General features: G+C 35.7%; 1 protein-coding gene, 1 long non-coding RNA gene and 1 other non-coding gene across 14 annotated transcripts in view; 2 read left to right on the forward strand and 1 right to left on the reverse strand.

Moving 5' to 3' along the window:
- The window catches only part of LOC104006792 (uncharacterized), a 164391-nt gene that overhangs the window by 95796 nt on the left and 53126 nt on the right, over positions 1-15469 (forward strand). The gene's annotated exons all lie outside the window — the stretch shown is intronic.
- The window catches only part of TSBP1 (testis expressed basic protein 1), an 81880-nt gene that overhangs the window by 55355 nt on the left and 11056 nt on the right, over positions 1-15469 (reverse strand). For 4 of the 7 annotated variants that reach the window (XM_063812031.1, XM_063812029.1, XM_063812028.1 and 1 more), the window contains exons 8-10: positions 10066-10086; positions 9541-9561; positions 1029-1118 (exon numbers count right to left, since the gene is read on the reverse strand). In XM_063812031.1, the coding sequence (XP_063668101.1) occupies positions 1029-1118; positions 9541-9561; positions 10066-10086 (132 nt within the window). 7 annotated transcript variants of the gene reach the window in all.
- On the forward strand, positions 4166-4272 carry LOC112209614 (U6 spliceosomal RNA). Its single transcript, XR_002944445.1, has one exon. It is a non-coding gene; the product is annotated as a U6 spliceosomal RNA (small nuclear RNA).

Genomic DNA, 15469 nt, shown 5'->3' on the forward strand with positions numbered 1-15469 from the left:
TAGCTATATACCTTTGGTCAAGTTAAATAATATCTTTAAATTTCATTTTTTCCTCATGTGTAATATCTGTAAATAGTCAAGAAAGATGACTTGCTTTAATTACAAACCTCTCCTTGTCCCCTACTCCCATTCCCTGGTCTCTTCACAAGCCTCTCTCTTCTTCCCTCCTATTCCTAAGTTAATGAATTTATTACTGTTTTGCTGAAACTATGATTGCCAGCTAAAACCATTTTAATCCTCTCTTTATTCTTTAATCGGTGGACTTCTCATTCTTCGAAGGTCTCATTAATTTTAGACAAAATGCTCAATGATGGGGAAGGAAAAGGAGGTGAGGGACAAAAGCTCAGCAGGGTTAGGGAATGTTCCTTAGTTCTGTGACACACTAAAGAGACTTAGAATTTGGAAATACGAAATTTCCCCCCTTGCTCTCCTAAAAGTAAATATAAACAAAAAATTCATGTGGTTGTCTGGCTCAAAAACTATCCATTCTTTTTTTTTTTTGCAGGGGACAGGGCAGGAATGAGTATCAGAACCAGGAACGCCTAGGAGCATCAAACCCTTAGTGTCAGTTGCAGCTCAGGGAGATAGGGAATTAGCCATCTCTTCCACTGCTGCCAGCCTGACTTGGGGATGCCTCAGGGAAGGCTGCCCTTTCGTGCTAGCCATGTAAAGCTTTAAAATTCTGAGGACACAGCTAATATCATTTATCCCTCATTCTATATTATCTTCATCCTCATCTTATTTTTCTTACTAACTTTTTGCTCTTATCCTTTATTTACTCTGTTTTTCCAACACTTCAGGTTTGGAAATTGCTCTCTTCATGTCATCATAATAAACCACTAGAAACTTGCATTTACTTTTGACTGATTATTGAAGTGTCTGGTTATGGAGAACAAAGAAATTGGAGAAATGTGAAGCTTAAGCTTCTGCTGTGCTGCAGCGAAGAAGTCTGGGAAGTTTAGGAAGATATCCTCTTGATTAAATGGGGCTAAATGTCAGCAGAATTGAAGAAAAGTAAAGGAACTTACCAATACTTGATCGAGACAGTGCTAAAATAAAACACATCAAAAGAAGAATGAGTTCTGTTTGTCCCAGGGAGAACTTAGATGCCATAGACACTACATTGCAGAAAGGTTGTGGAAAAGAGGATAGAAATGAGTCACAACTCATTTCCTGGTATCAATTGCAATGCAATGTGGTGAGCAGCTGGATATCTACATATGGATTCCAATACTTTTGTGGTAAGGTGGGACTACAAGATCTATGCAACCTGTCTTTCAATTTTGGTAAGAGAATAAAAATATTTTTGGAGATTGCTAGTTTCTCAATCTGAGGACATTTTTCTCTCCCTATAAGTCTTCTTTCATTGGTGATTCTGCTGCTCTGTTCTTTCCTTCTCTACCTTTCCTCCACCTCTTCCTCTCTCTCCTTAATTTTCTTTCTGTTTTCCCTTTGTTCAAAAAGATTTTTTGTTACACCAAACAATTACCACCTAACTGCTTCAACAGGGGTTTCCACTTTCCAAAATTCACTTGTGCCCTATGGAGATGAAGAATAGCAAGAGACCAAATCAGGAAGTTCTTGAATAATATTAGAAGCTAAAGAGTCAAAGTAGTGAAAGTATTTAGAACCTCGGGGCTTACTGAAAGGGTGCTTGCTATTGAGGGGAATATTTCATCCTTTCCTTTAAGTGATTACTTTGAACATGGTATTTTTAAAAGTTTATAAAGTAGAGCTGAGCTTGAAAACTAAAAAGAGAAGTAATATATTCAAGAAAAGTATATCAAGAAGGAACCCATATTCTTGGTAATGAATGAGAAGTTTTACCACCCATGTGATACCTTATTGGGGGATTGAGGCTTAAACACCTGATCACCAGCAGAAATCAAGGCCATAGGCCTCATGCATTGTAAGAACCTGGGATTATCTTCCTGTTTAATATGTTAGGTTACATGGAAAAAGGGAATTAATATTGCAGATGAAGTTAAAGTTGCTAATCAGCTGACCTTAAAATAGGATGATGATTTTGGTATATCTGAGTGGGCCTAATATAATCACAAAGATTTTTAAGAGTAGAAGAGGGAGATAAAAGAGAGTAAGAGAAAGAGGTACTACAGTGGAAGAAGGGCAGAATGGTGTGATGTGAGGACTTGATTCATTTTTGTTCACTTTGAAGATAGAAGAAGGGAGCCATGAACCAAGGAATGTGGCCAGCCTCTAGAAGCTGAAAAAGCAAGGAAACAGATTTGTTCCTAGAACCTCCAGAAAGAATGCAGTCTTGCTGACAACCTGATTGTTGTCCAGGGAGACATATATGACAGATTTATAACCTATGGAACTGATAGATAATAAATTTGTGTTGTTTTAAGCCATTAAGTTTGTGGTAATTTGTTAGAGCAGCTATAGAAAACTAATACAACATGGTTGACTATTTCCCCAAAATTCCCTTGTAGTTAGGTGTGGCTATATGCTTGAGTTCTAGCCAATCTAATGTTGTTAGAAGTGATATGAAAGTCATCCAGGCTTGTTTGTAAAGTCATCCACTCATGATCTTCAAGCTTTTTTCTTTCTGTTCACTTAAGGTGGACTAACATGATGAACTTAGGAGCCATTATTTGAAGATGGTGGAGTCATTAGTTAAGATGAATTTGAGTGCCTAAGACATTGCTGAGAGAAGGGCCATCCGCCAATCTGGAATTCCTGTTTTGGACTTCTCATAAGTAAGAAATAAAATTCTATTAGGGAAAACCACTGAGATTTTAAGATCCGGGGCTAACTTAATCAGTGCAGGTAAGAGATATTAAAGAGAAGTCACAAGATCTGCAAGATGGAAGGAAAATCTTTACATACATAGTAATTTTAGAAGTAGAGACTACAGTTTGTTGTTAGATATAGATATAAATATGGGCAAAATTCATAGCAATTAAAGTTAAATTTTTCTGTAATTAGAAAGATTGAGTCCACAGAATGGAAACTCTTGAATGTTTATGAGTGTGAGATTAACTTCATTTATCCTGCTCAGAGTAAATGGAAGCATTCAGGATTTTCCATCGTGGGTGTGAGATTCACTTCATTTATCCTGCTCAGGATAACCTCACACTCATAAAAAGTTAATCTCACACCTATAAACATTATAATTAAATGCAGAGCACAAAAATAAAGAGAATCTTGAAAATATATTTACTTAGGAACAAACATCAAACTAGTGATAGATTCTTATCAACAATAATAAATAATAAACAACAAGCAAATGGAATAAATCTTCAAAGTACAGAGGGAAAATAATGTTCAATTCTATACCTAGCTAAATTTTCATTTAAGGCTGAAGGTAAAGTAAAGCTATTTTCAGCCATATGAAGGCTTAGAAAATTTTTCACATACATGTAGAGTTTAAAGAACCAGTAAAGGATTGTATTTGGGCAAGAAATAGAAGAGAAAAGACACAGGATGTAGCAAATAATGTTAAGCAAAAACAATGCTGAAATATTGTTGTAAGTCTAAGTAATAATTAATTGTGAAAATAAATGATTATTTTGTCTTTAAAAAGGATACCACAAACAAGATGGAGAATTTGGAAAGAATAGTTTGGAGGGAAGATGGTCAAATAAAAGTTATTATCTAGTCTTGGAAGAAGATACCGATTATCTTTAATTTTTAAAGAAAAATTAAATAGTACGCATGTTACAAATATCAGGATACATAAAACAAAATCCAGAAAAACACTAAGTAAAACAAAAGAAACAAGGAAATCTAATATACCAGCAGAAGGTAGGAAAGAAGATTTAAAAATGAAAGAACAGAGCATAGTACTGTAAGTTGAAAACACAATATAAATTGGAAACATTTAGATAAACATATAACAATTCACAATATAAAATGAACTAAATTCATCTATTAGGAAACAGAAAATTTTACATTGTTAATATGAACAAAGTCAAGCAATATGCCATTTAAAAAAGACACAAGACAAAAACAAACTTTTAAGGTTCAAAATAAAAGGAAGAAAAATAGGCAAATACTAATTAAAACAAAGGTGTTAGAACAATGCTAATATCAGAGTGTAGAATTGAAGTAAAAAAATAGTCATGAGGATATGAGTGGATATGAGGATATGAGTTTCAGCAGCATTTAGAAGTTACTTAGATACTTATATTAGAAAATAAGAGCGCCAACTTCGGCAGCATATATACTAAAATTGGAATGATACAGAGAAGATTAGCGTGGCCCGTGTGTAAGGATGGCATGAAAATTCATGGTGTCCCATATAAAAATAAAATAAAAAAAGAAGATGAGAAAGTCTGGAAATTGATTAAGAGTTTCATACAGCAAGCTAGAAAAAGGAACAAAAATAAAGCAAAAGTAAAGAGAAGGAATTTTACCCATAGATATACATAGCCCAAGCTATGACAAGAAAATGGTTTTAAGAATTGGAAAAGGAAACTCAAGATTATCAGATTTTGCAGATGACATGATTTTTTACATATAGAATTCAAAAGAATCTGAAAATTATTAGAACTCTAAGAGCACAGCAGGGTGGCTAGATACAAAATCTACTCTCAAATATACAACATATAACTTATATTCCAACAATAATTATTTGTTTTTTTTTTTTTTATTATACTTTAAGTTTTAGGGTACATGTGCACGTTGTGCAGGTTAGTTACATATGTATACATGTGCCATGCTGGTGCGCTGCACCCACTAACTCGTCATCTAGCATTAGGTATATCTCCCAATGCTATCCCTCCCCCCTCCCCCCTCCCCACCACAGTCCCCAGAGTATGATATTCCCCTTCCTGTGTCCATGTGATCTCATTGTTCAATTCCCACCTATGAGTGAGAATATGCGGTGTTTGGTTTTTTGTTCTTGCGATAGTTTACTGAGAATGATGGTTTCCAATTTCATCCATGTCCCTACAAAGGATATGAACTCATCATTTTTTATGGCTGCATAGTATTCCATGGTGTATATGTGCCACATTTTCTTAATCCAGTCTATCATTGTTGGACATTTGGGTTGGTTCCAAGTCTTTGCTATTGTGAATAATGCCACAATAAACATACGTGTGCATGTGTCTTTATAGCAGCATGATTTATAGTCATTTGGGTATATACCCAGTAATGGGATGGCTGGGTCAAATGGTATTTCTAGTTCTAGATCCCTGAGGAATCACCACACTGACTTCCACAATGGTTGAACTAGTTTACAGTCCCACCAACAGTGTAAAAGTGTTCCTATTTCTCCACATCCTCTCCAGCACCTGTTGTTTCCTGACTTTTGAATGATTGCCATTCTAACTGGTGTGAGATGATATCTCATAGTGGTTTTGATTTGCATTTCTCTGATGGCCAGTGATGATGAGCATTTTTTCATGTGTTTTTTGGCTGCATAAATGTCTTCTTTTGAGAAGTGCCTGTTCATGTCCTTCGCCCACTTTTTGATGGGGTTGTTTGTTTTTTTCTTGTAAATTTGTTTGAGTTCACTGTAGATTCTGGATATTAGCCCTTTGTCAGATGAGTAGGTTGCGAAAATTTTCTCCCATGTTGTAGGTTGCCTATTCACTCTGATGGTAGTTTCTTTTGCTGTGCAGAAGCTCTTTAGTTTAATTAGATCCCATTTGTCAATCTTGGCTTTTGTTGCCATTGCTTTTGGTGTTTTGGACATGAAGTCCTTGCCCACGCCTATGTCCTGAATGGTAATGCCTAGGTTTTCTTCTAGGGTTTTTATGGTTTTAGGTCTAACGTTTAAATCTTTAATCCATCTTGAATTGATTTTTGTATAAGGTGTAAGGAAGGGATCCAGTTTCAGCTTTCTACATATGGCTAGCCAGTTTTCCCAGCACCATTTATTAAATAGGGAATCCTTTCCCCATTGCTTGTTTTTCTCAGGTTTGTCAAAGATCAGATAGTTGTAGGTAAGCGGCGTTATTTCTGAGGGCTCTGTTCTGTTCCATTGATCTATATTTCTGTTTTGGTACCAGTACCATGCTGTTTTGGTTACTGTAGCCTTGTAGTATAGTTTGAAGTCAGGTAGTGTGATGCCTCCAGCTTTGTTCTTTTGGCTTAGGATTGACTTGGCGATGCGGGCTCTCTTTTGGTTCCATATGAACTTTAAAGTAGTTTTTTCCAATTCTGTGAAGAAAGTCATTGGTAGCTTGATGGGGATGGCATTGAATCTGTAAATTACCTTGGGCAGTATGGCCATTTTCACGATATTGATTCTTCCTACCCATGAGCAAGGAATGTTCTTCCATTTGTTTGTATCCTCTTTTATTTCCTTGAGCAGTGGTTTGTAGTTCTCCTTGAAGAGGTGCTTCACATCCCTTGTAAGTTGGATTCCTAGGTATTTTCTTCTCTTTGAAGCAATTGTGAATGGGAGTTCACTCATGATTTGGCTCTCTGTTTGTCTGTTGTTGGTGTATAAGAATGCTTGTGATTTTTGTACATTGATTTTGTATCCTGAGACTTTGCTGAAGTTGCTTATCAGCTTAAGGAGATTTTGGGCTGAGACGATGGGGTTTTCTAGATAAACAATCATGTCATCTGCAAACAGGGACAATTTGACTTCCTCTTTTCCTAATTGAATACCCTTTATTTCCTTCTCCTGCCTGATTGCCCTGGCCAGAACTTCCAACACTATGTTGAATAGGAGTGGTGAGAGAGGGCATCCCTGTCTTGTGCCAGTTTTCAAAGGGAATGCTTCCAGTTTTTGCCCATTCAGTATGATATTGGCTGTGGGTTTGTCATAGATAGCTCTTATTATTTTGAAATATGTCCCATCAATACCTAATTTATTGAGAGTTTTTAGCATGAAGGGTTGTTGAATTTTGTCAAAGGCTTTTTCTGCATCTATTGAGATAATCATGTGGTTTTTGTCTTTGGCTCTGTTTATATGCTGGATTACATTTATTGATTTGCGTATGTTGAACCAGCCTTGCATCCCAGGGATGAAGCCCACTTGATCATGGTGGATAAGCTTTTTGATGTGCTGCTGGATTCGGTTTGCCAGTATTTTATTGAGGATTTTTGCATCAATGTTCATCAAGGATATTGGTCTAAAATTCTCTTTTTTGGTTGTGTCTCTGCCAGGCTTTGGTATCAGAATGATGCTGGCCTCATAAAATGAGTTAGGGAGGATTCCCTCTTTTTCTATTGATTGGAATCGTTTCAGAAGGAATGGTACCAGTTCCTCCTTGTACCTCTGGTAGAATTCGGCTGTGAATCCATCTGGTCCTGGACTCTTTTTGGTTGGTAAACTATTGATTATTGCCACAATTTCAGCTCCTGTTATTGGTCTATTCAGAGATTCAACTTCTTCCTGGTTTAGTCTTGGGAGAGTGTATGTGTCGAGGAATGTATCCATTTCTTCTAGATTTTCTAGTTTATTTGCGTAGAGGTGTTTGTAGTATTCTCTGATGGTAGTTTGTATTTCTGTGGGATCGGTGGTGATATCCCCTTTATCATTTTTTATTGCGTCTATTTGATTCTTCTCTCTTTTTTTCTTTATTAGTCTTGCTAGCGGTCTATCAATTTTGTTGATCCTTTCAAAAAACCAGCTCCTGGATTCATTAATTTTTTGAAGGGTTTTTTGTGTCTCTATTTCCTTCAGTTCTGCTCTGATTTTAGTTATTTCTTGCCTTCTGCTAGCTTTTGAATGTGTTTGCTCTTGCTTTTCTAGTTCTTTTAATTGTGATGTTAGGGTGTCAATTTTGGATCTTAACAATAATTATTTGTAAAATCCATGTAGAGAGATAGTATTCACATCCGAAACAAAAAACAAGTATGTGTATAAGAATTAATGCAACAAAAGACATGCAAGACCTTTCTGAAGAAAATTATATGACATTATTGAAGGGTATATGAGAAAATTTGAATAGTAGGCAACCATGTTAATGCATGGGAATAATTGATTTTACAAATTAATCTACAGGCTCAATGAAATTTCAATGAAATCCTAATATGACTCATAGATTTTGAGAAATTATGAAATTCTTGTGTAAGAGAAAAGGTCAAAGAATAGCCAACACATTTCTGAAAAAGAACAAAGGTAATGTGCTATTTTTTGTAATAAATGTTATAAAGTTTTAGTAGTGAAAGCAATGGAGTATTGGTTCAGTAAAAAACAAAAGATCACTGGAACAGAAAATAAAATCCATGGAAAAATGAAATATATAAGATGAAGATGGCATTACAAATCAGCAGAGAAAGAATGCACCAGTCAATAAATCTAGTTGGAACAAGATGAGACGAAATCCCTCTAGTTTGTTTTCCAGATGAAAGGAAAATTAGATCTCACCTGTATTATTACTAAAATCACTCACCAAAACCAAAAAACAATTAACAAAGCCCCATTTGGATTAAAGTTCTATATGTAGAAAGGGAAATTTCAAAACTATTAAGAGAAAGTATTAGATAAAATCTTTGTGATACCCAGATAAGGCCAAAGAAACTAAAAAGCAGAAACTCTAAAAGAAAACAAGAGATTGACAAATTTTATTACAATAAATTGTGTGGTGTTGGGGGAGAGTGAGTAGAGGCCTTCTAAAAGTCAGAGACAGCATAAAAATTTAAAGCTAAGAGACAGAATTGGATGAGATAATTGCAGATATTTAACATAACATATACAAGTTGATCTTTCTTAATAATAATTACCACATATCAATAACTAATAGATAAATGGGTAAAGTAAATGAACAAGCAATTTATATAGGGTGAAGCCTAACTAGCTAGTAAGCCTATGAGAAGATACTCAATTTCAGGAGTGAGCAGGGAATGCAGATTTTAAAAATTGTATACGTATTCAAGTGGCAATAATAGAAAAATATGACAAAATCTGGGATTGTTACTAATGCAGAGAAATTGGAAACATTTATTTATTTTTGTATGCCTCTATGTAACTACCAAGGAGCTTAATTAATAGCTACTAAAATTTAAAATATGCATAAATTACATAAATGCTCATATACAATGTGAACACTAATCCTACTTCAGGGTATGTACCCCGGATAAACTCTTTTCCACCTACTTAAGGACTATCTTTGCAGCATTATTTGTGATAGCAGAAATTGGAAACATTGAGAATGCATCGGTAGTAGAAATAATAGAAAAATATTGTATATTCATAAGGTGGAATATTATTCAACAAAGTGTATAACCTGGATTTCAAAACTACATTTTGAGAGAAAAATGCAAATTGTAATGATACTATCAGACAGATGCCATTTTTGTAAAATTAAACGTTAAAAAAAGATACTATATTTTGTTCAGTGATAGGTAGAGACTATAAATATATGTAAATAGACTTAAATATTTAAAATATATTAATAAGCCTTTGGGAAGAAGGGAGTGGAATATGTCTATGATAACTTGAGAAATATGACAAGAATATTATCAATTTGTCACATCTAAGGTGTGGATATACAAGTGTTAATTATTTTATACTTAATTTTAAAAACTTTCTTAAAAGAGAAAAAATACAGAAAAAATAGGGCTTGCAAACCAGATGACAGTGGAATTGAAAGAAAACCACAAAGCACTTACCTAGAGAGTTGGTTGATGGTGCTAAAATACACACACAGAAAACATGAGGTGAATCATGAGAGTTTGGATCCCTAATCTTTACATATCAGCTTCAGTTGCTGTCACCCCCTTCTCAGGAGTTAAAGTCTAGGCCCCGGGAGTCATCACTGATCTGGTGATGGGTACTGACAGCCACTCCCACCAGCTACTGCATATGCTTTCCATCTCTAAAAATGGGTTTAATTTTTAGTAGGCAGATGCCATTCCTACTGCCCTAATTCCTCCCTCCCTTTTTTCCCTCTCTATTTTCTTCTCTCTCTCCCTTTTATCTTTATTACTTTCCTTTTCTCTTGCTCATCACTTCTATTGTTTTCCTTTTCTCCCAGCCAGATCATTCTAAACCAGCACTAGAAAACTTTATCTATTGCTTAATATTCATATGACTTGACATATGACAGGATTTCTCTTTCCTCCAAAGCATTTACAATCTAGGGAAATGTTACTAATAGGAAGCAAATTTTTGTTAAGAAGCAAGATAATACTTACTGTAATCTCTTTTGGATCCCTCTGAAAACATAAACAAAATAAAGAAAAATCAATTTGGATATTCTATTTCTGTAGTTTTGGTATCACTACAGAGGATTACCCAATCAACACCCTCAAATATCCAATTAGGCAAGAAACTGGAGACAAAATCTCCTCATGGCTTAATTTATAAGTTTAATGACATTAAAAAAACAGGCAGAGTTTAATTAAGGTAAATACATGTAGTGAGAAGAAATAATAAACTATACATGCAAACATTGAAACAGAAGAATGTATAGTTATAAGGTAAGTTGAGGTCAAATAAAAGAAGGAATGGCAAAATATTTACTCAGCTGACTGAGAATTCAAGTTCAGTGACAATATGGCAAATTATAATGAATGCAAATGTGTATATTGATTGCGATTGAATGTGTATCCTATGATCTAAAACTTGTTTCTTAGTGATGTCATGGAAACAGACTTTCTAAAAGATCTGGAGACAAAGCAAATTACATGGAAAACTAGTCATGTTATCACTGTTGTTTTCATAAAAGTGTAAAAGTAAATAGTAATATTGATACTTTGTAGTTGATTTAAATTATGTTGAATCATAATATCACTTGCTATTTCACTAAAGTATAGTTAAAGATCTACTCAGAAATGTAAAGACAATAGTATTTTTTTTTCAGCTTCTTTTCTGAAAATGAGTACTCTCCTTCCATACTTGGCAGTCATTGTGATGGGAATTAAGTACAAAACACATTCTCTGTTTTATAATAATGTTTCTTGTTTCTCATGGTTCTATGGGGATTTTAAAAATGGTGTCTCAAGCCTGTAGTCCCAGCACTTTGGGAGGCCGAAGTGGGTGTGTTACCTGAGGTCAGGAGTTCGAGACCAGCCTGGCCAACATGGTGAAACCCTGTCTCTAGTAAAAATACAAAAATTCTCTGGGCCTGGTGGTGCACGCCTGTAATCCCAGCTACTCAGGAGGCTGACGCAGGAGAATTGCCTGTGCCTGGGAGACGGAGATTGCAGTAAGCTGAGATAGTGCCACTGCACTCCAGCCTGGCCCACAGAGCAAGACTCTGTCTCAATGAAAAAAGAAAGGGAAAATACATCAAGATGTTAATAGAGTTGCCACAAAAATGGAAAATACCACTGAAATGCCGAACATTTTAATATGCTGCACTTGAAATTTGTTATAAAAACTTTCATGCGCTGCACTTACATTTGCTAGAAAAATACTAAGAATAAATTTAATTTCAAAAAAATTTTGGAATAACCATGGCAGCTTTTATATGTGATATATTTAAGTTAAACTAAACTTTGAGTACTAAATTTCATGTACCTAAACTAACATAATGATCTTACCTAATATTAATATCTTCCTGCCAGAAGATTTCTATAGTCTCAAGTTGACCAGTACATTTATATTCCTATGTCTAGAAATAATGGAGGGAAGACTAGTAGGGCGTGGGAACCTAGAAACTTAGGATGACTGAGATTTACAGGTTATGTTAGGGGGACTGGAAAGTCAGAGAAATAGTCATTTGGGTTTATGAATTTTAAAGTATGACTTATTAAAACAACAATAAAATGTTTACTGATTCAAGTTTTTCCTTAAGAATGCAAGGGAGCCCAGATTAGAAAGATACTAAGATTGTAGGCTTGTACACTAAAGATCTGTAAACAGGAAATTAAAAATTAAGATACTACTAAATTACATAAGAATAAACTCTCTGACTGCCTAAAATTTGGAATTGGACAATTCTAAATTCCTATCCAGGTTGTCACTTCCAAGTCCTGTGGCCTTGGGCAAGTCATTAATGTTTTTTAAGCATAAGTTTCTCTTCTGTAAATTAGGGATAACAATAGTAAATTACTTTATTCATTTAAGAGGTACTTATTAAGGATCTCCCTCGCTGTGGTGAGGTGAATAGACTATAAGAAGGCAAGAGGAGTATCAAGGAAACAAGGTAGGAGGCAAGAGATATTGGTGTTTGGGCAAGGATTGTCATGGTGGTGGAAGGTGGTTTGATTTGGAGTATAATTTGAAAGCATCAGAGATGGGATTTGATGGTGGATTGGATGAAGAGAGTAGGAAAGGAGTTAAATATCATTCCAAGGTAGATAGTCTGAGCAATTAGGTGAATACAGGTGCTAGCACCAGTGTGTAGAAGGGATTAGGGCTTGGGTTTTAGATATGCTAAGAGTGAGATGCCTTTCATATATCTTCAGGACACGTGTGCTATGATTATATAGGTTGGCTCACTGCACAAAGGGTTAAGGGAACTGAAATCCCCAGCAGTGTCTCTGGGGTGGGGCTGCATTCACTTGCAGGAAGGAACACCTTTTCCTAATATGCACCAAAGCAACCTGTAGGCTACTGGAGGCCTTGGACAGCCAGGGAGGGATTTTTGGGTAGCTCATCTTTGTGTGGTTGACAGGGTTGTTTGTAGATATTCAATATTAATAAAATGAAAAAATGCTCACCAGAATGACTAACATATAGTAGGTGCTGAGTACATGTTAATTCTCCTCCCTTCTTATAGTGTGTAGTTTTATTTTGCTTATCCGTGTACCCTTAAATTCCTAACATTGAGGTAGCTTCTTGCACTGGTTAAATCTGGTGTTCTGGTGGACTGTTACTGGAGAGGTTTTTTCCCAAGAAATATGAGATGTAAATGACAACAGTAGACAACAGCAGTATTTCTTTGCACCCTTGGAATTTTATTGCACAAGTCATATCTTAATGTGATGAACTTTTAAGAATTTATTCCTTGATTTCTTTTTATTATTATTATACTTTAAGTTCTAGGGTATATGTGCACAACGTGCAGGTTTGTTACATATGTATACATGCGCCATGTTGGTATGCTGCACCCATTAACTCGTCATTTACATTAGGTATATCTCCTAATGCTATCCCTCCCCACTCCCCTCACCCCACAACAGGCCCCGGTGTGTGATGTTCCCCTTCCTGTGTCCAAGTGTTCTCATTGTTCAATTCCCACCTGTGAGTGAGAACATGAGGTGTTTGGTTTTTTGTCCTTGCGATAGTTTGCCGAGAATGATGGTTTCCAGCTTCATCCATGTCCCTACAAAGGACATGAACTCATCCGTTTTTATTGCTGCATAGTATTCCATGGTGTATATGTGCCACATTTTCTTAATCCGGTGTATCATTGATGGACTTTTGGGTTGGTTCCAAGTCTTTGCTGTTGTGAATAGTGCCACAATAAACATACGTGTGCATGTGTCTTTATAGCAGCATGATTTGTTTTATTATTATTATTATTATTATTATTATTATACTTTAAGTTTTAGGGTACATGTGCACAATATGCAGGTTAGTTGCATATGTATACATGTGCCATGCTGGTGCGCTGCACCCACTAACTCATCATCTAGCATTAGGTATATCTCCCAATGCTATCCCTCCCCCCTCCCCCCAACCCACAACAGTCCCCAGAGTGTGATGTTCCCCTTCCTGTGTCCATGTGTTCTCATTGTTCAATTCTCCTTTGGGTATATACCCAGTAATGGGATGGCTGGGTCAAATAGTATTTCTAGTTCTAGATCCCGGAGGAAGAGCCACACTGACTTCCACAATGGTTGAACTAGTTTACAGTCCCACCAACAGTGTAAAAGTGTTCCTGTTTCTCCACATCCTCTCCAGCACCTGTTGTTTCCTGACTTTTTAATGATCGTCATTCTAACTGGTGTGAGATGGTATCTCATTGTGGTTTTGATTTGCATTTCTCTGATGGCCAGTGATGATGAGCATTTTTTCATGTGTCTTTTGGCTGCATAAATTTCTTCTTTTGAGAAGTCTCTGTTCATATCCTTCACCCACTTGTTGATGGGGTTGTTTGTTTTTTTCTTGTAAATTTGTTTGAGTTCATTGTAGATTCTGGATATTAGCCGTTTGTCAGATGAGTAGATTGCAAAAATTTTCTCCCATTCTGTAGTTTGCCTGTTCACTCTGATGGTAGTTTCTTTTGCTGTGCAGAAGCTCTTTAGTTAAATTAGATCCCATTTGTCCATTTTGGCTTTTGTGGCCATTGCTTTTGGTGTTTTAGACATGAAGTCCTTGCCCATGCCTATGTCCTGAATGGTAATGCCTAGGTTTTCTTCTAGGGTTTTTATGGTTTTAGGTCTAACATTTAAGTCTTTAATCCATCTTGAATTAACTCAATGAGTAGTTAGCATTTGTGAGATCTGGGATGTTGAATTTCTCTTGACTACTCAGATTATTTTTTTCTTTTCTTTGGCTTTATTGAGGTATAATTATAAAAATTATATATATTTAAGGTATTACAGTGTGCAATTCTAATATATGTATACATTGTGAAATGATTGCCACAATCAAGCTAATTAACATATCTACCACTTCAAATACTTACTTCTATTTTTCATTTTGTGATGAGAATATGTAAGACCTACTCTCTCAGTAAATTTCAAGTATATAATACATTATAGTCACCATGCTGTACATTGGGTCTATATAACGTATTTGTCATAAAACTGCAAGTTTGTACCCTTTGGCCAACTTCTGCCCATTTCTTCCACCCCCTAACCTCTGGTAATCACCTTTCTGCTCTCTGAGTTCAACTTTTTAAGGTTCCATATATACATGAGATCATGTAGTATTTGTCTTTCTATGCCTGGCTAATTATACTTAGCCTAAGGTCTTCCAGGTTCATCCATGTTGTCACAAATGGCAAGATTTCTTTCTTTTCCTAAGGCTGTATAATATTTCATTGTGTGTGTGTGTGTGTATGTGTGTGTGTCTGTGTATCACATTTTCTTTATCCATTCATCCATTGATGGACACCTAGTTTATTCCTCTATCCCAGGTATTGTAAATAATGCTGCAATGAATATGGGAGTGCAAATATCTCTTCAGGATAATGATTTTTATTTCCTTTGAATATATGCCCAGAAGTAGCATTCCTGAATCATATGGTAGTTCTATTTTTAATTTATTGGAGGAACCACAATACTGTTTTCCATAATGGCTGTATTACTTTACATTCCTAACAGCAGTGTACAAGGGTTCCCTTTTCTCCATATCCTTGCCAACACTTGTTATCCCTTGACATTTTGAATGCATCCTATCTGGTGTGAGGTGCATTTCCTTGATGATTAGTGATATTGTGCACCTTTATTTATTAGTTGGCTGTATGTCTTCTCTGAAAAAATGTCTATTTAGGTCCTTAGTCCATTTTATTTTAATTTATTTTGTTTCTCTCTCTCTCTTTTTTTTTATTATACTTTAAGTTCTAGGGTACATGTGCACAACGTGCAGGTTTGTTACATATATATACATGTGCCATGTTGGTGTGCTGCACCCATTAGCTCGTCATTTACATTAGGTATTTCTCCTAATGCTATCCCTCCCTGCTTCCTCCACCCCGCAACA

The sequence above is a fragment of the Pan troglodytes genome, chromosome 5 (assembly GCF_028858775.2).
Source record: "Pan troglodytes isolate AG18354 chromosome 5, NHGRI_mPanTro3-v2.0_pri, whole genome shotgun sequence".
NCBI lineage: Eukaryota > Metazoa > Chordata > Mammalia > Primates > Hominidae > Pan > Pan troglodytes.